This window comes from Melozone crissalis, unplaced genomic scaffold, assembly GCF_028551555.1.
Source record: "Melozone crissalis strain CALT ecotype California unplaced genomic scaffold, PUWL_Pcris_2 ptg000013l_1, whole genome shotgun sequence".
In the NCBI taxonomy this organism is placed as follows: domain Eukaryota; kingdom Metazoa; phylum Chordata; class Aves; order Passeriformes; family Passerellidae; genus Melozone; species Melozone crissalis.
The window spans coordinates 45,045,307-45,068,753 of record NW_026535791.1 but is presented as its reverse complement, the minus strand read 5'-3'; the positions used below and the strand labels follow the sequence as shown (position 1 = coordinate 45,068,753).

At 41.0% G+C, this 23,447-nt stretch overlaps 1 protein-coding gene across 1 annotated transcript in view; it reads left to right on the top strand.

The window, feature by feature from the left end:
• Positions 1–23,447, top strand: part of AFF3 (ALF transcription elongation factor 3) — a 318,188-nt gene that overhangs the window by 47,447 nt on the left and 247,294 nt on the right. The window contains exons 2-4 of the mRNA XM_054272311.1: positions 2,116–2,236; positions 6,358–6,686; positions 6,870–7,221. Of these exons, the coding sequence (XP_054128286.1) occupies positions 2,116–2,236; positions 6,358–6,686; positions 6,870–7,221 (802 nt within the window). The remainder of the gene's footprint in view (positions 1–2,115; positions 2,237–6,357; positions 6,687–6,869; positions 7,222–23,447) is intronic.

Genomic DNA, 23,447 nt, shown 5'->3' with positions numbered 1-23,447 from the left:
ATGGCTTCATCAAATATATCTCTGTCCAATAAAGGGGTAAAAATGTTCTACCACACCAGTGAATTTTTAAATTTGTATGAGGACTAGTGAAGAATGTTGGACTTCCTAGAAATTGGGTAGAGACCAGTATTGTAAATTATCTCAGGGAAGCTGCCCATCTCTATTTGGCTGCAGGCTAGAGTACAAATGCAAAGCTTCTCAAAGAGTCAGAAAATTCTGGATGGGGAAATGTAGCTGACGATGAAGTTATAACCTGATCTCTTAAAACTCCAGGAAAAGCAATCCTAACAACAGTTATTAAGCATGGCAGAAAGTCTGGCATAGACACAGGTGGCTGTTTACTGACTCAGCTGATGGCACAATGGCTCGATGGCACAATGAACTGGAGACCTCTTCTCTCACAGCAGTCAATGACAACAGCTCTGCCTCTGGTCTCAGCAGCATGTGCAGGAGGTGTTCTCACTCCCAGGAGCCCATGGGGAGGCCTTCACCATCCCCTTCCTACTGCAAGAAGGCATTTTCCATGCCCAAAACTCCATCCCTATGATGGCCTCCTCATTACTCTGCTTTTCAAGGGGAGGGTGTTGGAGTGAATAACATGCATTGCTCATGAAAAGTATGGGATAAAAACCCCAAAACTCTCAACCACCTGTAAGTGGTTGTAAACAAGGAGGTGTTTGGACACTGTCTCCAACCTGCTGTGCTGAAATCCTGTGTTTCACAACAAACCCCTGTGTCTGAGAGCTGTGCTGGGCCCCTGGCATCTGCCCTCAGACCATCAGAGGGCTACTCTGCAGTCCTGCTTGAGTTAGCAGCATCAACAAGAAAACAAAAGATTTTCTGTTCATTTAGTGGCTGTTGAGGCATTGTTCTCAAGTATTAATAGCATCTAACATATCCTGTGTATTTTCAGCTCTCTCCAGTCCTGAATTAGAATCAGATAGCTGTTGGCCTTTTGGCTGCCTTGCCTGAGGCACACTAGGTAGCATCACGTGGGTAGCCAATGCAACATATGCTTTGCTAACTGGGAAGCTGGTTAGCAAGACAACGTTTATCTTATTAACACATGGTGCACTTACATGACATTAATACATATTCCTACTCTACAGATTTAGTCTGTCATAGGAAAAACATTAGCTGAGCTAAGCAAAATAGGAATCAGCATACTTGTCACATTGTCCTGAAATAGCATGTTAACTTTGTTAGACATGTTGTCTTCCTTTGTGAGGAGAATAAAACATAACAAACTGAAATGTGTAAAACTGAAAGGTGTTGTTCTGTAGAAATTCAGAATAAGAATTCTCTGGTTTATGTTGCCATGTTTCTGAAAATAAGAAAAGTCAGTTATTATTCTGAATGGCTATATTGGAGCTAAAGTTGTTAATTTCTGAAAATTAATGCTGTTGTAATGCAGTGATTTTGTTCTCTCTACAGCTACACTCTACTAGCCATACATACACTGTTGTGCCACTATTCATTTATTCACGTTCTGTGGTTGTGATAGTGTCAAATCCATCAGAAAGAGGAATTGTTTCAGTAGTAGTTTCACGACTTGGCTGATTAGCAGAGATCAGAAGAAGCAACCTAACTGTGGAAACCACCACAGCATATAGTTTTAACAGCTCTTTAGGGAGCTAGTTAATGAAAGAATCACTACAGAAACACAGCCATGTGAAAAAAGGAGCATTTTCATACAACACTCAGAGGATATGTCATAAGTGGGAACATGTTCATAATTTCTGTTTACTCACAGCTGTAATTACCATCTGCCTTAAGAGAACTTCTAGTCTTTGTCAAAGTTGCTTAGATATTTCCTTTGTCTCGTTTCAAGCAGAGAAGTTCTGTACAGACTAGATCCTGCCATGTGATTCCTTTTTTATTTTTCTGTAAGAATTTAATTATCTATTCTCTGTGTGAAGAAAGCACCAGCATTCCCAGAGACCTGAACCTCCCCAGCCTACTTGAACTGGTGTTCATCTGATTCATGTTTGTGCTTATTTTTGCCATCTGTCTGCAAAACAGAGCTCTTAACTTTTAAATGCACACTGGTTTATATGTTGCCCTCTAATTTTTAACTCTTAAAAACTATTTATCTTTTTTTTTCTCTAACTCCAGTGTCTATGAGCCAGATAGAAACGTGCTGCGAAGGAAGGAGTGGGAAAGGAGAAACCAGGAGGCCCAGCAGGACAATGGCGCGTTTAACACGAGCTATTCCCTCTTCAGTGAACCCTACAAGGTAGATGCTTCCCAGCTGGGCGAATCTTTGTTTATTTATTTATTCCTCAGTACAAAAATGTAGCCTGCCGAAGGCACTGTCCAAGTTTCATCACCCTCCCACGAGTGCTAGCTTCCCAAAATTCACAGAGAACACGCATGATTCCCTGAGAGTCAGATTTTATATATATTTATGTTTATGTATGTGTATAAAGCTTCTTCTAGTGTTTAGCAGCACACAAGAGTGAAATAAACTAGAAATATCCCAGCAATATTTGAGATGGAATTAAAATTAGGAGGTGAAGGTGAAAGTATCCTGTTTTTGCAATACTTAGAAGAAAACAATTGTGTAAGACTAGTGTGTGAAGGTCAAGCACTACTGTAAACATTGTGCCCTGGCCAAGGTTATTGAACTGAAATATCTTTTTTTTTCCTATAAGAATTACCAGGATAATAAGAAAATTTGTCTGCTATACATGTTTTTCCTCCACCAAAGGCAGAAATAGCATAGGAGTCTCAACTCCCTGTGTTGTTCCTCATGGTAACAGCAGTTTGATGAGGCACGACTGTCTTTCATCACTCCCCACTAGAAGGTCAAGCAGGGCCTTTTACACTCTGCAGGAGTTTGAAAATGGTGAGCAGGACCAGAGAGAAATGCCCCATGGGGGCTGCTCCTCTCCCTCAATTTACCCAACAACCACTTGTTTGTATCAAACCATCATCATGTATTTTCTGCTGTGCCTTTCCAGAAATGTCCAAGTTCCTGTAACAGCTGCCACACTGTGTAGCCTTTCCCTCCATGCAGCATCACTTGCCCTTGATGCTTAGGGTGCTTTAGTGCCTCTTTCCAGGAGAGGTATTTGGAACCTGGCACCTGGCTTCTGCTTCGACTTCCATGCTTGCGTTTTAATTCTTGTGCTCCAGGGTCAGCTTTTGGCTTGCTCTTCTTCCAGATTGTTGCTTGTATTTAGTCCCTAATAAAAAAGAAAGATCTACCACTTTCAAACCATGTCCCTTGAAGGAACACAGCTCTGTCTGCCTTGAAGCTGACCTCCAGCTGCCCGGATTTCAGATTCATTACAAAGGCATTTAGAAACCATGTCAGATGTCTTGAACTCCTCAATGACCTACTTGAAAATGTCTGCCGTGAGACCAGTCAAGGGCTAATCCATGGAAGAAAGCCTGGAAAGCATAAGTCAGCTGTGTCTTGGCATTTCTTGAGGGTTGTGCTGCAGTGATGACTTAATGATTTTCCATTTGGTCCAGTCAAACAGACCACACAGAAAAAGGACCTGGCCTTTTGCTGTGTCTCCTGTACTGTTTTGTCTTTGGTGCCTCAAGTTGGTGATACTGAAGGTCAAATCACTTATGAAAGGGATATCACTTCAATTATTACTTCTGTGCTGATGTACTGACTGTCATGGCACAGATGTGATGTGCCATGGACACACCAGCAGTTTCTGAGTTAGGATGCCAGAAGGCACCTCTGTGCAACCACAGTAAAATTCCATCAGCCTTAACAGGAGTGGATAAAAAACCACTGCTGCCTCTAGAAGCAGAGAGGATACTGAGTGGATAATCCTATGAGGCAAGCAGAGTAATGGCTCCTTCCCTGCTTCTTACCTTTAAACATTGTGTCCCTATTTTGAACACATGTGAGAAGAGGGTGCTGCAGAAATACATCCTGCAGCTAACTTTGTCAAGGAGACTTGGGGAAAGGCAAAGCCCAGGACAGCAGTATAACTCACAGCTGTGTTGGTGTGGCAGAGTTGCTTGGGGTGATCAGTCCTTCTGATAATATTGGACATCAAAACTTCTATCACTGGCTTACTCTGGATGTCATGTATACACTGGCAATGGACCATTGGGCTCTCTGAACTAAGTCAAGCATTTGTGAACCTTCAGTGCAGGGAGAAAGAGCTGTGGCTTTTTGATCTTACTGTGGAGAGCCTAACTGCAAAAGAGGAAACCTTTCTGCAAAAGCAAAACTGAAACCCACTTGTAGTCCCTTTAAAGATCGTGTTCACCTTTTAGGGGTTTCCAGAGGGGAATGAAGTTATAGAGGACATTCACTGCAAGCTCTGATTAAATTCAGTATTCCTCTGCACAGCTTGAGAAACATGAGCTAAAGTCAAAGGATATGCTATTCAGAAGACCATATTTGAAACTCAAAGGCAGGCTGGAAATCTTCTAAATCTTATGTCCTCTCTCACCTTGACATGTATCACTACTACTGTAACATCAAATTTTCTCAAAAATCCCGACTCTTCAGGTTGCCCCTTATCCTGTTCAAAGTATCCATAGCAACCCTCTATGAAGGATTACAGGAAATCCAGTATCTTTTACATAAAATCTCTTTTATAGGGGAATGAAAAAGTAGGAAATTAGTTCTGGATATTTTCTGGACAGAGCACCTTGCCCCATTAACTATGTAAGTATTTTTAGGGAAGAAAAAAATTCTGCTGGCCTTCCATGCAGCCGTCAGGTTTATTTTTAGAAGTGTTATATGTTGCCATCTTCAAATGCTTGGATTTGTCTTGCATTGCAGAAGAATATCAGAGCACTCTAAGTTAGACATGTTTGCACAGAATGCTTTTCCTACTTACCCATTTTGTGACCATATTTTCCCTGTGGGAATGCTTAAATAAGGCCAGCAATATTTCAGAGAAGATAATAGGACAAACTAAAGCTCATAACAAGTTACCTCAGATCCCACTATGTTTCCAAGAGCATGTAGGTGAGTTCTCATATATGAGAACAGCTCAACACAAAATCTCACCTGAAGCTATCCCGAGTGAATCTTGCAGGAATAAACAGCACAGACCAGTTGTCAGCCTATGCCATGATACCAGTTTGCTGCAGTTATTCTTGTGGTTATCTGGGATCTCTCAGTACAAGATGTCTGTTTAGGAAACCCTAAAAGTAAAAGGTTCAAAACTGTGGAGTTTCTCTTGAATACCTTCCCTTCCATACCCCCAGTTTTCCAGATTAACTGATGTGGTTGCTACATCTTTCGTGTTTTTAAATGTAACTTTAAGAGGATCTTCTCCACTTCCTTTACTCCCTTCTTTCTCCTTCCTTCTGTTTTCCCCTAAAACAGAGTCTTGAGATGAAAGCTTGGCCTTCTGAAACTAATAGGAGTTTTCCCATTCAGACCCCATGTCTGTCTGGAAGAGAGAAAGGAGAACTTCACTGCCTCATTACTGTCTTCCTCTGAAAACGTAAAGCAAAGGACATCACACGCCTGAATCTTGGCAGGACTCAAAAAATCTCTGCTGTAAAAATGCTAATGATATACCCTTTTCCTTACAGTGCCTTTTTAAAGCAAGAATTTTCAATCTTTTCCAGCATGTTTTGTTTGCTTGTTTTATTTCTTTGTGAAGCTTCTGCCTTTTCAGTCAGAAAGTAAGTGGATCATTTTTAAGACAATAATTAATCTTGAAGGGGAGGAAGGGTGGCTGTATTCCCCTGCTATGCACAGCAAGCACTGAGAAATGTGAAGAATTTGGCAAGGGTTCTGTTCACCTTTTTTTTTTTTTTTTACAAGAGAAGAGTGCCCTGGAACAAGCACCCTTTCAGAGCATTGTTAAAGAAGGGACATAATCTGTACTTTTCTCATTTCCCACAAGCTGTTTTCAAGTCACCTCAGAGCATTTGGCTGGCTTAGACTGACAAATTCATTCAGCGCTTGCATGGGATGCTGTGTGGCCTCCCAGATGGTTATGAAAACTTAGGCAGGCAGAGGAAGAAATTGGGAATGCAGTGTTTTCATTCATGACTGAAGGAGAGCTTTCACTGGGCTACAGGAAAAGTTTTATCTTGGTCAGATTTAATCCAAACCATTCTGTGCAGTTGCAATAATAAATTTTCCAGTTTCCAGGTAATATACTTTAACTACAGCGTGATATCTGTGATAGATTTCTTTTTTTATATACTCTAAGGCCCTTTATAGCTTTTCCAGTTCAGGGTAGATTTAAGATGTTGACAAGTGTCTTCAGAGACAATAAGGATTTTCGATTTCATCCCTCAACGCTGCTGCTGAATAAGGCAGTCTTACTTCAGTAAGGATTTGAGCAGAAGCACGCAGGGAATTTTGTTTTTCTTATGTTGACTGTAGCAGAACACTTGATTTTTGTTTTGCAGACTAACAAGGGGGATGAGCTTTCCAATCGCATCCAGAATACTTTGGGCAACTATGATGAAATGAAAGACTTGTTAACTGACCGGTCAAACCAGAGCCATCTCGTTGGGGTTCCAAAACCTGGGGTTCCTCAGACATCTCTCCCCAAGACCGATGAACACCTTATCGCAGACTCGAGACCACCGCCTCCTCCTCCTATTTCCAGCACTACTTCTTCCACATCAGCATCCCTAGCAGCCCAGCAGAGCAAGAGTACCACAATGGGCTGGCAGAAGGCTGGACATAATGCCACTTCAGATGGCCAGCAGAGAGCGAGCAAACACGGACACCGGTTGCTGGAGTCACACAAGGGTGACTTCAAAGTGGCCAGCCAAAAATCCAGTTTGGAGAAACTAAAACACTATGCATCGAGTCCCACCTCCTCCTCTTCCTCCTCCTCTTCCTCCTCTTCTTCTTCCTCTTCCTCCTCCACCTCCTCTTCCTCCTCCTCCTCCTCCAATGCTGCCCAGCAAAGCTCACTGAGGGCCACATTAGGAGACAACACCAATAGAGTCCAGCAGGCAGCGAAGCTCAGTTGCAGCTCAGAAGGAGGAACCAAAGTCCAAGAGAGGCCAGCAAAGCATGGTGGGGGGCACTGCGTCCAAAACTTCCCACCCTCTCTTGCTTCAAAGCCCAGTCTGGGTCAGCAGAAGCCAACAGCCTATGTAAGGCCAATGGACGGTCAGGACCAGGCTCCGGATGAGTCTCCAAAGCTGAAGTTACCAGCAGAGACAACCAAGTCATATCGGGGAGTGCCTTCCAGCAAGCCTGATTCAGCCAGGACCAAGTCAAAGATCACCAAGTTCAGCATTCCTAAGCAAGAAGAGGTAAGTGTTTTCATATTTCTTATGACATACCCCCATGGATGGATGGATGGATGGATGGATGGATGGATGATGTCTTATTGCACCTGTCTCTTTATATATTTTTAACATACTGGTTTGCATATTGATATTTTTGGTGACATTGTTGTAGTGTATTGCAAATAGCAGCCTCACAGCAATTTAAAGGTATCTCAACACCAAAATGCTCTTTGTCTTCAGGACCAGAACACTTCCTACACTGGCACATTTTCTAGTAGTATATATTATTTCACTGACTCTTTCCAGAGTGCTCATTTATAAAACCTGAATTTTTTTTTTGGCAGGTGTATTGCTTCTTGCTGTTCATATTTCATTGATTTCTTTCTCTTTGGCAAAGATTAAATGAAGTGAATGTGACCAGAAATAGTTCTGCCATCCTCAATGTCAAAGTAGTTTCACAATCTAAATAAATTACTTACACAATATGAAATCTGTGGAATAGATGAGAATAGAGCAATGAGACTCCCCTTTTAGTTAATATTATCTGTTTGTGTTTCAAGCCAATTTATGAGAAGACTGAGGTTTCCTTCTTAAAGAATTTCCATCTATAGAAACCTGGTGTACTGGGTTGACCCAATACACCTGGCCATGCTACAAGTATGAGAATGTGTCTGACAAAGCTTTTAGACAACTTTTATTTATCAACAATAGATATAAAATATGTCTGCTTGGACTTACTGAATATTAATTTAGTTCACATTCCTCTTATACCAGGAGGACACTTTGCTTTACCACTTTGACTGTGATTGTTTTTGACTATTTGGTCTGTTTTGATGGGAAGGAATTGATTTGTTTTGGCAGAATAAAGGGTGGTTTTTTTATTCAAGCATGTATTCACAGGCCTCTATGCCAATACAAAGATGGTCACATCGTCCTCTTGTGCAAATTGGTAGATCTCCCATGAATTCAACAATTTATAGTATTTATAGGACTATAAGACTCTATTTGACTGAATCACTGTGACTTTCTCAGAGAAGAAGCAATGATTGTTTACTCTTTTTTGACAGCTGTGGTGTGTCTTGAGATGTTTTAAGTCTTAGAATTTTGTTTCTGGCATTGTTAAAGGAGAGGAAAAATCTAATTTTTGGTGGAGTTCTCTGGCCTCTTAATGCCTGCTTTTCAGAAATGGAGTTGACTCTTGTATTCCCCTTGGGTTTGGTTTGGGAAAGAAATCTCTCTGGAAGCAATTATTTCTGTGATTTTTCTCTAAGTGAAAGTTCCATCAGTTCCAAACAACATGTAGGTGATATGTTGTCCCTGAAAAGGGGTTGTTTTAGGCTCTTAAGCTAGATCTTATAAGCAAATTTACATTCACAAAGTGCTGTAATTGTGCAGATAGATCAGGTAACAGCAGATAGTAATATCCATTTAGCTGTTATTACCCCTTTCAGACTTGTGCTTCTATCTGCATGTGGAAAGCGTTGTTAGAATTAAAGATGCCTGTGGCAATTATCTGACTCGTTCAAATTTCCCCCCTCTACAAGTAGGCAATACTCTAAGGACTAGTATGGAAAGGAGTTCTGATAGGCAATCATTTGTTTGTCTGAAACTCAGGATTTACCATTTGCATTCCAAATTCGTCTACCTCCGGAAAGAAAGATTTAATTTGTTGTATGCAATCCATGCTGCTGCATAAGCATAAGTTTATACTGCAGTTTCTAGATGAGGAAATATAGCTGAGACCACCTTAAACTAGCTTGTTTAGATACTGATGGCAATGTAGACTATAGTAGGAGAGAGTGGACTGCAGGGTACCTACTAAAATATTAATCAATTTCTCACAGATTTTATGTGATGCAGTGTTAATAAAACAGTATTAGATAACAGAATATAAACATTCAACTGAAGTTGAAGGAGGTGGACCAAAAGCAGTGTCTGGTAGTTTAAAAAAGATTTTATGAAAATTTATGGACAAATTTCTAAGAAGAAAAATAGTAGGTACTATGGGTGTTGGGGTTTGAAACTGGAGCTAATGAAAGACAATGTTTAGATATGAAAAATCAATGAAAGACAACGGACCAGCTATTTTTCACTTATCCTGATATTTTCTTTGTTCTAACTTTTTCCATCCCAAGTGGCACAAGCTGAAACTGGTAACCCACTGGTATTGCTACAGGGAGAAATATTGACCAACACTGAAAGTTTTTTATTTAGTGTTGCCTAATCCACCCGCTTTTTGATTTTCAGTTGGACTTCGTTTAATTTCAAAATGTTTTTCCATTTCTATTATTTGTATCATAAATCTTCTAGAAGAGTTGTGTAAGAATTCCCATCCTTTTAAAAAATTTCTGCTATTAAACTCATAAATTTTCTCCTTTACATCAAATGTTTGCCATCCCCCCTTAGGGCCAGAGGTTTTAAGCTGCTTGCAGCACAGAAGCTGCCATGGTCCTGTGAATGTTTGCAGGCAAAATGAGGCCTCTGTTGTTCAGTGAGGCTAAAGGTGTTGGCCAGGACAGACCTGGTATCCCCAGTGGCTGTGGGAAGAGCTGAGATGTCATATAGGATGACTGTGAGGGAAAGCAGGCTGACAAGGAGGCTGCAGCAGTGCCTGGAAGCTACATGGAAACAGAAATGAGAGTGGCAGAAAGCTGTTTAAGGGCAGCCAGGAAAGAAGGAGAGGGGCAGAGGGCTTGGGGTAGGGTATCTGAAATGCTGGTAGTGAAATGAAGCTCTGTGTCTGCTAAAACAAAAGGTGTGTGGCTGAGAAGGGCTGGCAGGGCAGTCACTGTGCTCTAGGGTTCGTGTAGGCAGTGCTGGGAGGCCTTCCTCGCTCTGGGCAGCCTTCTGTCCACCAGAACCCCCAGGTCCTTCACTGAAGAGCTCATGTCCAACCAGTTAGCACCCAGCCTGTGTTGTTGCTGAGGTTATACCTCCCCTTACTCAGTATTTCCCCTTGCCAGACTCTTATCAGTTTATCCAACATGAGTTCTGGGCCCCCAGCCCAAGAAGGATGGGGACCTGCTGGAGCAGGTCCAGAGGAGGGACACTGAGCTGACCAGAGGGCTGGAGCACCTCTCCTGTGGAGGCAGGCTGGGAGAGTTGGGGCTGTTCAGCCTGGAGAAGGGAAGACTCCAGTGAGACCTTATGGCACCAGGACCTAATAAAGGGAGCTGCAAGAAAGCTGGGGAGGGACTTTTTCCAAGGGCATGTAGTTACAGGACAAGAGGTAATAACTTGAAGCTGAAAGAGGGTAGGTTCAGATTAGATATTAGGAAGAAATTTTTTACTCTGAGGGTGGTGAAACAATAGAAAGGGTTGCTCAGAGAAGCTGTGGATGCCCCATCTCTGGAAGTGTTCAAGGCCAGGTTGGATGGGGCTCTGAGCAATGTGGTCTAATGGAAAGTGTCCCTGACTACAGTACTGGGGTTGAAGTTAGATTATCTTAACATCCACTCAAACCCAAACCATTCTGTGATACCTGTGCACTTCCATTTGTGTTCATCAGTTTGAAAGAACTGTCAGTGGAAAAATAAACACATAAGGAAACAAAGTTAAGCTTCCCTGTAAGGACTGGAGAATAAGCAGCAGTGTCACACAAAGTGTGTGTGTGTGTGTGTGTGTGTGTGTGTGAGAGAGAGAGCAGCAGGATACAAAACCCTCTTCCGTACATTCCATGAGGTTTTCAGAGAAACAGGGTGCAGAGTTGGCCGCCATACAATTATTATTGACTTGAAATAAGATCTCTTGAATATGAATTACAGACCATTACTTTTCAATACATGAAAAAGGTTGATTTTTAATGCAGTTCAATAACTCATTTTATATTTTTAATCAGTTTTGGAAAGTCTTCAATAGACTTGACACAGAGTGAAGCTTATAAATTTTTAAAATTGTTTTAATGAGAATAATTTGGATAGACCTGTGTGTGGAAAGGTAGCATTTACTCATTTGGGAATTTAATCTTTAGTAGCCAGGTTCATCAGTGTGAACTAGAATCCATACCCCACCTCCTGGTCATTCCAAAATTACCATACTGCTCTGTAGAAATGATAGCTCGTCATCTCAAGTGCTGGTATTTCACATTTTGAACTACTTAGAAATTATATTGCTGTAGGTAAAATCCCACTGTATTGGATAAAAGGGAAGCAAAATTTGATATCAGAGTACAGAGGAAAAGAGACAGGGAAATCAAGTGCCTCTCTTTTCTAAAATGTTCTTGAGTGAAACAATAAGAAAAACATAGGGTGGCAAATCATGTTCTTTATATCCAAGTTCTGTTTTTGAATTTCATCTCATAGGCTGCATGCTGCTTTTTTATTACATTGAAGAAGCCTTATCTATTGTCCTTTGCTTACTTCTCTTAAGGGTTATGGAGCAAAGAAACAGAGGCTGTATTCAAGAATGACTATGAGTCTAATGGTAAAAAGGAAGATTTGTTTTTGTTAAATTTGGAAACACATTTATGTGAAATGTAGGTAAGGTCATCATGAGGACATATTCTTTCTTATTCACTTCACAGAGTACTTACACAACTTCTGCGGCAGAAGTAATGCGCCATAGATTAAAGATTGAGTTTGGGGTTGGGTTTTTTCCCTTTTTTTAAAATTGTTTTTATTTTTGCCCTGTTCTTACTCAGGCAAATTCCTATTTCCTGGGTAAGATACTCTCTGCAGTCACTCTCCTTTGAGCGGCTATATATAGCTATCAGCATCTGGCACACGCTCTAGCAAGTGTCCTTTGGATCTGCAATCTCTTTTTTGCCTATCAGCTCTATCCCCACATATTAATGGAAAGCAAAGCCACCCTATAACTCTTTTCTCTGTCTGAAAAAACTACAATTTGGCCTCAGTGTTGATAATTTGGTCAAAATCAGTCTCTTTGAAGGAGATGCATGTATAATAAGCAGTTCCATCCCAGTTTAAAACTGAAGATGCAAGTTCATGTGCTGCTACATTTCATTTGAGAGCAGAAGGTCCGTGAAAACTAAATAGGGAATATAGTCATTATCATGACTTCATCTGGAAATCCCACATATCTGGATCTCTAGGACTGTAGAGGGGAAACAGTATCTCATGAGGAAGGAAGAGGGTTTAAGGAGATCTGAGTAAGTGTTTTTCCTCAGAGGCACAGCACCACATCCCCCTGGCTGTGGTGGAGCCTGTTAAAGTGTTGCAGGAGTAAGAGTAGAATTCAGGCTTTTCTTCCCTACATCCCAGGGTGTTTAATTCTGGCCCAGAAAGGCAGAAATGAAAATAAAAGCCAGTCAAAGATGCTTTTAGATGAAAAGGGAGGGAGAGATTGAATGCATTAGCAAAAGGGTCCAGACTTCTTCCGGCACCGTTTCAGGATGCGCCCGAAGAGGCTGGAGACATAAGCACAGAATTAAGTGTGTTGATACTCCTCTACCATTTATTGACTTCATTGAAGAATTGCAGTGCTTGAGAAGCCAGTTAGCAATCACAGCACTTGAGTACTTGTAAGTATGAGGCAGTTGTAGATGTTTTCTTTCCCAGATGTTCATGCTGCATTTACAAGGAGACACAGGTCAATTCATCCCTGTAATGGTAGCACTGACCTTCCCCACAAATAAAGAATGTTTTCCCATGTTAAACAGGAAGAACTGCACAACAAGAGCAGTGTGGTGCAGAGATCCCTGCTAGTGGTGAGTTACTCAGGACCTTCAAGTGTGTCTGTGGGAGGGCTCTGTGTTGTTGCCTGTATTTATGTAGCAGAGTTCAACAGAGTAAGTCTGTGAAGAAAGGGTGTATTAAATAGAGTGGTATTGGAAATGCTCTTAACAAACACAGTGGAGACCACAATGTGAAAGGGTTTTTTTTATTTGTATAGTTTTCAAATCATGACACAAGCCTTTGCCTTTCTCACCTTCTGCAGTCTCCAAGGCACACAACAACTGTGTGTGAGGGCAGCTTCAGTGAACACAGTGGGCCTAATCTCTCGGGTTATTCTTCCATGACAGCTCTTGTAGAATGGAAATGCCATTTAGACACCTTTAATTTACTTTTAGAGATCCCTAAATTTACTGTTCCTACCCTCAGTGAAACAAGTTCCTTTCTCTTTTGAATTAATTGTCAGTATATTTTTTTCCTGGGACAGCACTAGCTAAACTTATGTATAGGTTTTTGAAAATAAAGAATTTAATAGAATAATAACCTCTAAAGTTTTCTGTATGGATTGATTACCATATGGTATGTGCTGTCTGTTGCTATGGTGAATCACTTGTTCCTCTTTGTTTTTTATTGGTAAGATGATTATCATCAGAGAAAAATATCTTGAAATTAGATGTCAGTTTACGATTTTCAAGGATATTCCTTAATGTTTGCACCTGGTTTTTTTTGCAAGTTTTCCCTGAGATTGCTGTTTTCTAATTATTGAAAACATACTTGAGCAGTTAATTTGGGTCTCTCATAGGTCAGATCCTCCCTGTGATAAAACTGGTCTTTCCATCTTTTCTGAAGTTGGAAAAGTAGCCACTTTTGGAGTAAGGAAAGCTCAGTGGATGTAAGAATATGATTAATTGTGAGAAACTTGTCTTGCCTTTTAGTTTTCAGCTGCCCCTCCCTGCCCTCCTCGAGTGGATGGCTTGGTTTATGAATCAGCTCTGGAGCTGATACAAGAGTGCATGCATAAAAATGTCCACAACCATGTTTAATTGCTTCTTTAGTTCCCTGTGGTAAGCACTAAAGTTATTGATGAAGGAAATAAGATTTCTGGAATTACAAACCCCAGATTTTAATTGCACATTTTGTCTGATTTTTTAAAATCCATTGTAGTGCTTATGATGATAACTGCATGTAATAAAAGTCATCCTGACTAGAAACAAAGTAGTCTAATAGATGTTCTTTGTAAAATGTGCCTGAAAAGATACACGGTATTGCTATCACTTTTCCACCTCTGGCCCCATTAGCATGGCTTGCTCCCAGGCCTGGAAGGTATTCAGCAGCTGGAGAAAACAACTCTTCTGGATGTGGCTGCAGGAGCTGTGTGCTGGAGCACGGCGCTCCCACCAACACAGAAACTGCCCTCCACCTGGAGCTCTGGCTGAACATCTTCCCCCCATCTGGTTCAGGGCTTCTTAAACAAAAGAGAGGGTCCAGGTACAGAGGGAGAACAAGGGTGGGCTTACTGTGGAGTTCAGATTACCAGTGAAATACTTAGATGGACTCTATTTCCCAGACATCCCCTTGCCCAGCACTGGAGTGTTCTGTCAGGTGAGGAGTCCAAGCCCTTGCTGCTTCTGTAGAGTTAATACCATCTCACATCCTTCTTTCCAATAATTATAGCAAGGCAGGGCATTTCTGTCTACTCTTCACCTTCACAATCTGTAAGGGATCATGTAGGATGTAAAGGTAGTTTGGGATATTTTAAAATAAAAAAAAATCCATGAAAATTGTTTAACTTCTTTGTTCTGTAGTTTCCCAGTCTTTCATGAATCAGAATGACATGAAATGCTACCACTGAACTTACTCACAGGGGTCAGATATGACTGATGAGCAAGAGAACTCAAGGAAAATACAGTGAGCTTCACAGATCACTGTTAATTCCAGCTAAATAAATAATGGATATGTGTCGCTTGATGTGTAAGGTTAAAGAGTTCAGATCTCCAGCAACTGTTAATTCATCCAAGCAGGCCAGAAGCAGTTAAATTCTTTATTTTTGGTCACATATTCACATACCAATAAATGAAGACAAATATACTTTTAAATATCTGCATGTTGCATACTTTATTCACACTGTGTGTTGTAAAGTTTTCATTTCTGTACCACTTCTGAATATGGAAGATCCATCCCTGTGGTATCACAAAATAGCTTCCTAGAAAAGTAATTAACAGGAGGGTGGGTTTTTTTTTCAAGTTCAGAAAAGATATATAATGTAAGCATCTGATTTCCTGTCACTCTTGGTTAACGTTGTATGAAAATGGATAGCTTCCAAATTAAAGCAGGCACCGGACTGTCTGGAGAAAAATGCATCTGTAAAGAAATGTGTACATTATATATTCATGTCGTTCCAAATCTCTTAATTGTGTTTCATATATAACAGTTGCATGTTCTGAAATATGGTACCTTTTTTATTTCATGGGTCAAAACCAGCATGCCAGAAAGGCTGAGGCTGCCCCTTACATGGTTTAGGGCAAGTATTTCCTTTCCAAAATTCCCTCACACATTTCCCACTTTCTTCCCTTCCCACCAGCAAGTTTCTCTGAGAAATGAAGGCATGATGTGAAGTTGCTTTTCACCACATTTTATTCAGAACATAAATATACAAAAATAATTCAAGTCAGTGAGCCAACAGGTCAGGAATATTGAGAACCAGCATCTTCCCTCACAACCAAAAATTGCCATTCATACTCCTCTGCATTTACTGCAAATGGCTGTAAGGGAAGCTTATGTAACTAGAAAGAAAGGAAAACCAAAAGCATTTCTTGTTAGCTCTTATAACTAACAGATGTTTAAGGGGAGATGGGATGGAAGACTCTCTGCATTGTAACTTCTTTGAAATGAGATATTGAAGGTGATTTTTTTTTCTTGCACATGCTAACGATTATTAGCATTCAAATACCAGCAGCATAATCTATTGCTAATCAAATCTTTCATTTTTTTAAAGGTAGTTGTACAACCACAGTCAAATACAGAGGTAGGTACAACTTCCTGTGACTGCTGAAACTTTGAGATCTGAAGTAGAAAAGGGGAAAGGGGAAGACAGCTGTGAGATTATTGATCACAAATACAATCAAACAAAGTATTAATACAGTGTTTAAAATGACCATGTTCTGAAATATTTTCCAAGAGGCCTTTTCTGATTTTAATTACAATCTCAGGGACATCTGATATAAGAAAGCATATTACCAGAGATATGTGATACAATCAAACCTAGTAGCTGGTTAATTTCTGATTTCATGGAAGTAGCAGTCCAGACCAGAAGTCTAGAAAAAAGGCATGGGATGAAGGACCAAGTGGACTGTGAGAAGGACAGTTGGGAAAATGCCATTAGCAGATGATGAATTGTCTTCCTTGCACTAAATCATTAACGTTTAGCATGCAGGAAGAGTTAAAAATACATAGATAGAGAGGACATAAAAATGAACTGGGTTCATCCCTATAGTGAAGGAATCTGAGAAAAGAATTGTGTGGGAAACTGAAAAGAATGAAATTATGCTTTGGGAAACTCACCGAAAAGGAGTTGGTCATGGTCTAAATTTTTGTCCTCATGGGAGGATCAAGTGCAATGTGAGACGTTTGAAAAATACCATAAGCAGCAATCATAATTTATGATAAGGTCTGAATGCAAGATCTTTCAGTAGCTTAGAGATGGCTGTGCAGGGCCCAAAACATTAATGTTTTTCTGTAGTGTGTTTGTTCCCATGAGAAGCCTTAGGACAGCATTCCTTCCCATGCGGTTTCTGCTCTCAGGTAGGAATGGACCCATGTCCAGACTACATCCCTGAAAAAGAATCAAACGTCATGGTTGTGGTCATTTCTAAAGAAGCTTGTCCTCTCCCATGAGAAGAAAAATTTAGACAGTGGGGCATCATTCACTTCGCAGATGTGCAGTCACTGTCTCAGGAGGAAAATGCATTACCTGTTTTGCCCCCATAAGCAGTACTGCAAAAGGCACAAATCTGGGCTTGTGGGTACACATAGCTCCTGTGGAAGGTGGAAGAGGCAAAACTTCATGCTCAAACAGGGTGTCTAAATATCTGTGAACAACTTCTACAAAGAGCTGACATCTGAAACACAGCAGGTCCTTTTTTTCCCACCACCCCTAAGCATAGGGAATATAGCTTTTGATCATACACAGCTGCATTCTTATCAATAAACAAAAAATTCTGTGTTTTTTACTACTGTAATCTATTGCATTCAGAAGTTTCAAAGCTCTTCATAAGCTTTAATGACAACTCTGAAAACAATATTTTGAATCTGGTTGCAAAAGGGATTAGCTGAGGTGAAGGCAGATGGGGACACCTTCTGTGATGCTGCTGCTGCCAGAACAGGCCTGCTTCCCTTGGCCCCACTTGCTGGTGGTCCCAGTGGAGGGATCAGATAGAAAATTATGTGAGAGGCTGCTAGAGGACAGGATGGCACACCTGGATCGTGCACCTTACTCCATTCCCAGAGCAAGGATGGGCAGTCATGGCTGGCCACAGGCCCAGAGGAAACAGAGCCAGGGTTTCTTGGTGTCAAAGCTGAGTGCCGAAGTGCAGAGACCAAACCCCCAGTTCTGTGTTCTGATGCCTGTGCCGCAGCTGACCCCATACAGAGCGGCACTTGAAGCTCTTCTGTAAGATGAAAGTAAATGCAGAAACATAACTAAAGGCTTCTTACTAAACTCAAATTATTGTTTCTCACTGTATTTCTTCCTGTCATTTAGGTCACTTGAGGCAGAGACAGTTCCTGAGTGATTATGTCACTTATGGTTTACCACTTCCATCTGAGTTATTCCCTGCACATCCTCCACTAGAAATTAATAGGGGGTTTGCCATTGCATTCAGTGGTAGCAAGACCAGGGTTTGACAGGGAGGAATATTTCTATTCTACATCGCATGAACTTCCTTTGGTCAAGAAGATATTGCTTGAGGGAAGATGGTCTTTTGTCTTCAATCTTCCTTTGTTGTGTTCCAGAGTGCAGATGTAACACTTGTGGTTGTTTTCTGACATTATTATTACTTTGAAGAAAGTCAGCAATAGTAATACAGAATAAAAATCGGGGCAGAAGCCAGCATTTGAACTCAAAACACTATGGTGCATTAATCTATTAATTTCAGGTCATGTCTTTAGCACATCAAAGGAGCTTCTTGACCAGTCTGAGGTGCTTGAGTAATTTTTTTCTCTCGTGTAATTAAAGTTTCTAGCTCCCTTTTCAGAATTGGTTTCCTCACCAACTGTTCAGTGAATAAATCTACGTGAGTGATTTCCTGACAGTTGTACATTAGGAATTATGGCATATCTCTGCTCATAACTTACAGAACTATCTCAGTACAGAGCAGAGACCATAAAACATGCCGAATGGGGATTTCTCAGATATGCTAATTGCTGCTATATAAAGAGCACGGGATGAAGAGCTGCCACAGAGGAAGTTCAGCTAAAAAGTACCCGCCACAAATCTTTGAAGGTCCACAGAGAAGCAAATCCTTCTGCTGCCACTTCTTGGCAGAGCTCTGCTGAGCACAGGCATTGTAGCTGAGTGAGCTTGGGCAGGGAGGGCTGGTGGCTCCCTGCAGCCCAGGGCAGCGGCCAGGCAGGAGCTGGGACAGGGGTCTGCCCCTCTGGAGCTGCTGCCAGCATCTGGGGGCCTGTGGGGCTGGCACAGTGTAGGAAGCACTCCCCACCTTCTTGATTCTTGGGTGTGGTGCCCAGGCGACGTTCTCGTCTGTTCTAAATTACACCCAAATGCAGGCCTAATTAATTCCTCTTGAAATGGACTGGATCACATGTCTCACTCCCATCTTCTCATCCGTGAGATGGCTCTCAGACTAAAGCTGCTGTTTTCTTCATACTGAATTTTTGTGTATTCAGAGCAAGGGCTAAACTAGCTAATGGACATCCACTGCCGCTTCTGAGAAGCTCAGGTTTGCCATTCAGTGACAGAAGATGCTGCCCATCTAAATTATTTTCCTATATTTTTTTTGAAATTTATACAAAATTGATGACCTTGCCAAACTTTGCAAATGAACTCCTTATCTGTAGAGTACCACAAAAGAATTCACAGCATGGAGGGGAAGATACAGTTCAACAAATCTGCTGTAGCCAGGTGTGAGTTACTCTCCTGTAGCTTTTCTATATGATACATTTTATGCATTGACTACAGACAGGCATTTCTGCACTCAGCAGAGTGGGGTTGGATCACTGAACTAATTTTAAGTAGGCCATTAAGCATCATTGTTTAATACTGATTTTTAGCCATTGCACTTGAACCTTTTGCCTCAGGTTGACCCAGTAGACAAAAACCAAAATTGCTGTGCCCCAGCAACTAACTGCAGCTCTGCTACTTCTACTGATAAACCTATACACCTATTTTTTTTAAAACAAGTTTTCTGTACTGTGAAATACATATCTTACTGAAGATAATAAATAATATGGAAATATTATACCACTTAGCTATTATTTAATAATCTGAATATAGACTACTTCTTTTAAAATAAATCAGCTAGACAAATAAAACAGTATAGAAATGGAATGTGCCTTTGTGGGCCCTGTGGGAAACTCAGCTAATGAACTGAGGGATATCAGTTTCTAGACAGGGAAAGAAAGTCTGCTTAATTTAAAGAAATAAGTTCAACTATTTGCCTCCTTATTCTAAAATCATGGGTTTGGGCATGATCACACAATGTGAAAAAAGTAACTTTCAGTGCTGCCTTGTGTGTTTTGAAACACCAAGTGAAATACAGTTAACTTTAAAATGGTAAATTGTAATGCTAAAAAGAAAATCTTCTGCCTTCCGGGTGTGACTGTCTTTTTAATTTGATGATGTCACCCTGTGAGCCATTAAAGCATTATCAATGAGCAGGCTGTGCATTTTCTAATGATTACTGTGGAGTTGAAAAAGACTCTATAATGTTCCTGCAGTTTGTTCATCATTTTTGTTTGATAATTGTCCTGAAAATCAATGACAGCTACTGAGTACAGAAATTTGATTGAACCAAGTATAAATATAGGCAGCAATTTAGACTGTTCTTACTCAATAGGAAAATGTCTTTGGCTAATAAGTGGATTCCTATCTAAATTCATGAGTTCTTTTATGACATTTTGGGCTAAGCCTGAAATAGATTAATCTTTTTCTGATAAAGTTGCATAAGCTGTGATTTCTCTGGTGACCACATTTAATTGGATATTAAATAAAGCGCTTATCTTTACACCAACAGGTTTTATAGGCTGGATTTCACAGATTAAATAACAAGTAATAGGCACACACAAAATTTTTCTGATTAAACCATGATATGCTCAGATTAAAAATTAGACTGTCCTGATTCAGGTAAGCTTTGGAGGTGCATGGTTACAACTGAGGGTTAAATGCACAGAATAGAGGGACACTGCAGGATGGTGCTAAGAGCTGTGAGAACAGGTCAGCTCTGTATATTCTTCTTTCCTGCTTATTCTTCAGCAAATGTACAGCAGGGTGGTTTTCTGTTGGGTTTGACAAGAAGCTTGAATTCGTGATAATGTTTTTGAAAAGCCTGAGGTTGGGATTCATTATGCAAGGTGCTGTACAAGCACACAGCGAGAAGTATCCTGTGATAGAGCCTATCAGCCCTGGAAAGGCAGAGGAAAGGTTAACAGAAGCCTGGAAAGTAAATTAACCTATCACACCTGAAGAAAGGAGATAGCGACAAGGCTGAGAGAAGGACCCAAATAGAAAAACATGGATGGTGGTTGGGAGGAGGAAGTCTTAATAGGGTGAGCAAAGACCACACTTGGGAGGAAGAGTGAGGTGAGGAGGAGGGGATGGAGAAGGTGAAGCTGAAAGCACAGCCCGGCTGTGACAGGAGGAATTTGTCTGGTACTCCATTTGCTGGAGAATGCGGACTGACTAAAGGGCTCCAAACGGGCAGAAGATAGTTAGGACTTGCTGCATTTCCTTTAAGGGTAATGAAGGACACTCTTTGGAGCTGAAAAGACACTTCTGTCCCGGAAAAGTGCAGGACATTGAAGGAATTGAGCTGGATGGCTCAGGCAAACGTGTGAGATCAGTGGAAAGGAGTAGAGCAGCTGTGCAGAATAAGACAGGAGGGGAACCACCAGTGTGAGCCTGAGGCCTTTCATGGGGAGGAAGTAAATGAAGACATTTGCATTGAGTAGGCTGTGCTAGACCAAATGATGTGGAGCTTGTGCTAATTACAATTTTTTCCTCACTGCTATGACATATTGTGAATGTGAGAAGAAACTGATGCCTCCCTACATAACCAAGTCTGCTTTTGACTTTCTGTGCATGGAGCTGGCAGCCCTCTAGTAATGTTTTGTTGATTTTGTTCTTATATATAGATGAGAGAATTGCAGTGAGCACGAAGCAGCACTAAGCTCAGGAGCTTAGACAACCCTCTCCTGATGGATTTATTTTGCCTCTTACAAGATCAGCCAGACAAAGTTGAGGTGTGAGTTTGTTGGGTGTTTTTTCCCCCAAAATAAAACTGACCTGTTGCACACAGCATGTAATTGTTCCTGAGCTGATGTCAGACTTGCAAATGGTAATTTCTCACAGGAGGTAGGTTACCTCTCACACCAAGTCAGCAAGGCTGGCCGTGTTACAGGTGGCATTGTTGCCCAGGCTCTGGTGACTCCAAGCTGCTGGCATCATTTGGCTGAGACTCAAGGCAGAACTGTGTTACTGAGAGATAAAAATGGAAAATAGTTCCACTGAGTAGTGGGGACAAGCAAATGGCCTTGTGCTATACTTCATTCTGGGGTCACTGGGCCCTGTCTTTTTGCATAGTTGAAATAGCTAGTGTCCAGATGATAAAGATGTTGACAATTATCTTCTCCTTCCTGCAGAGACCAGACAAAGCTAAGCCTTTTTCTTTTACTTTCACATAATTTTCTTCTATTTTGACTTGTCATGACTTTTGACATTGGCATGAGGATGTTTAGTGGAGGAATTTCCTTTGCCTTCTTGGCATTTGGTAATGCAAAGCATTTTGTTAAGATGTTTTTCTTTGAAGCCACATTTTTTATTAAGACCTTTCAGGATGGTGTTCTATTTGCTGCCTCTCACAGAAGTCATCTAGTAAATTAGCAACCATTATTTCCCGCTAGACTTCAGAAAAATGGTAAATTACTTAAAGTTTTTCTCTGCCTTTTTTCTGGTAAAACAGATATTTCCAATGAAACATCAGGAAGGAGATGGCAAGCTTCAGAGCCCATGTCGGTTTTGGAGACCAAGAGCTGGTTCATGAGCTGCATCAGCCCACAAACACATACACTGGTTTCTGTGGAGAGGAAGGCAGCACAGGGCTGTCTGATGCCAGCCAGAGCCTGCCCCCAGAGATGAGACAGGATGCATCTCAATGCCCAGCTGGGAATTCCCTGGGATGTCTGCAACCTCTGCTGTTAGCAAGCAGGTGGCATGTTCCTATGCAGTTGAGGCAGTGATAAATTATGTGACTACCTTGGAGACCTGGTGACTTTTCTTAGCAGAGTTGTATCTGTTTTTAAACCTTGTGCAAAAACATGAATACCTAAGTTAGCACACAGCGTACCCTTAGAGATGTGGTTTGCGAGGGGGCTGTTTGTGTGTAGATCTCATTTCTTTGCTAATAGGTAGGGAAGACTTAAAATAACCTGTGGAATTGTTCAAGGGGAACAGATCTCTGCAAAAGTCTCTTCTTTGTCTGAGCTGATACTGAAAATGCAGTATCTAGATCAATGCTCAAGATAGGCTGTTGTCATCTTATTGCAAGAGTTCCATACCTTCTTAGTAATTTCTCATGGACATCTCCTCACAGCACAACCAACAAACTCCAGCCCTCTTCTCCACCAGCTAACCCACTCTTTTGAAGCACTCATCTTCTTATTGGACACAGCCGTGGCCTATTAAAATCCTCCTCACCTTTGGTGATTGGTACAGCTGCAACTCCTCAAGTGTTATACTACCTTCTGCACTATCTTTATTTTCTTACATTCTATCCCTCTACAATAGGCATGTTTCATTTGCATGTAACAAGAACCAAGGCCTCTACAGGTATAAACTGGTCTCATGCCACCAACACTGAACATTTACCTCTTTACTTGCTGGTCTCTTACTAGGTGCAAGTGAGTTCCCAGTGTCCATGCACCCTAACAGGAGTTTAATCGCTGCTTTAACAGAGGGTCTTTGTAAAATTCATGTACGCAAATAGAGTGTTTCTAAATTGCCAACACAACAGCAGAAGCTTAAGTGCAATTTTTATTCCAATAAAGATGTGATGAAATTATGCCTAATGGTCTGCAGACTGCACTTTTATATGCACTTGCAATGCTCCCATTGACTTCAACTGCTGTTGTCAAGGTATTTCAGTAGTACTGAGCTAAGGATCATTACCCTGTGCTATTATAATACATTAAACTAATGCTGCCATTTTTCCATTATAACAGCAGTACCTGGCGACTGAAGGCTACCTCCGACCCACTAACTTGCAATCAAATATTTGTTTCAGATTTCAAAATGCATATAAATTATGAGGCTTGACGAAAATGTTCAGATTAGACAAGCCCATACCTCCACCCTGGTCTTTAATTCTTTGCCTGCAGACAAAGCAAGCT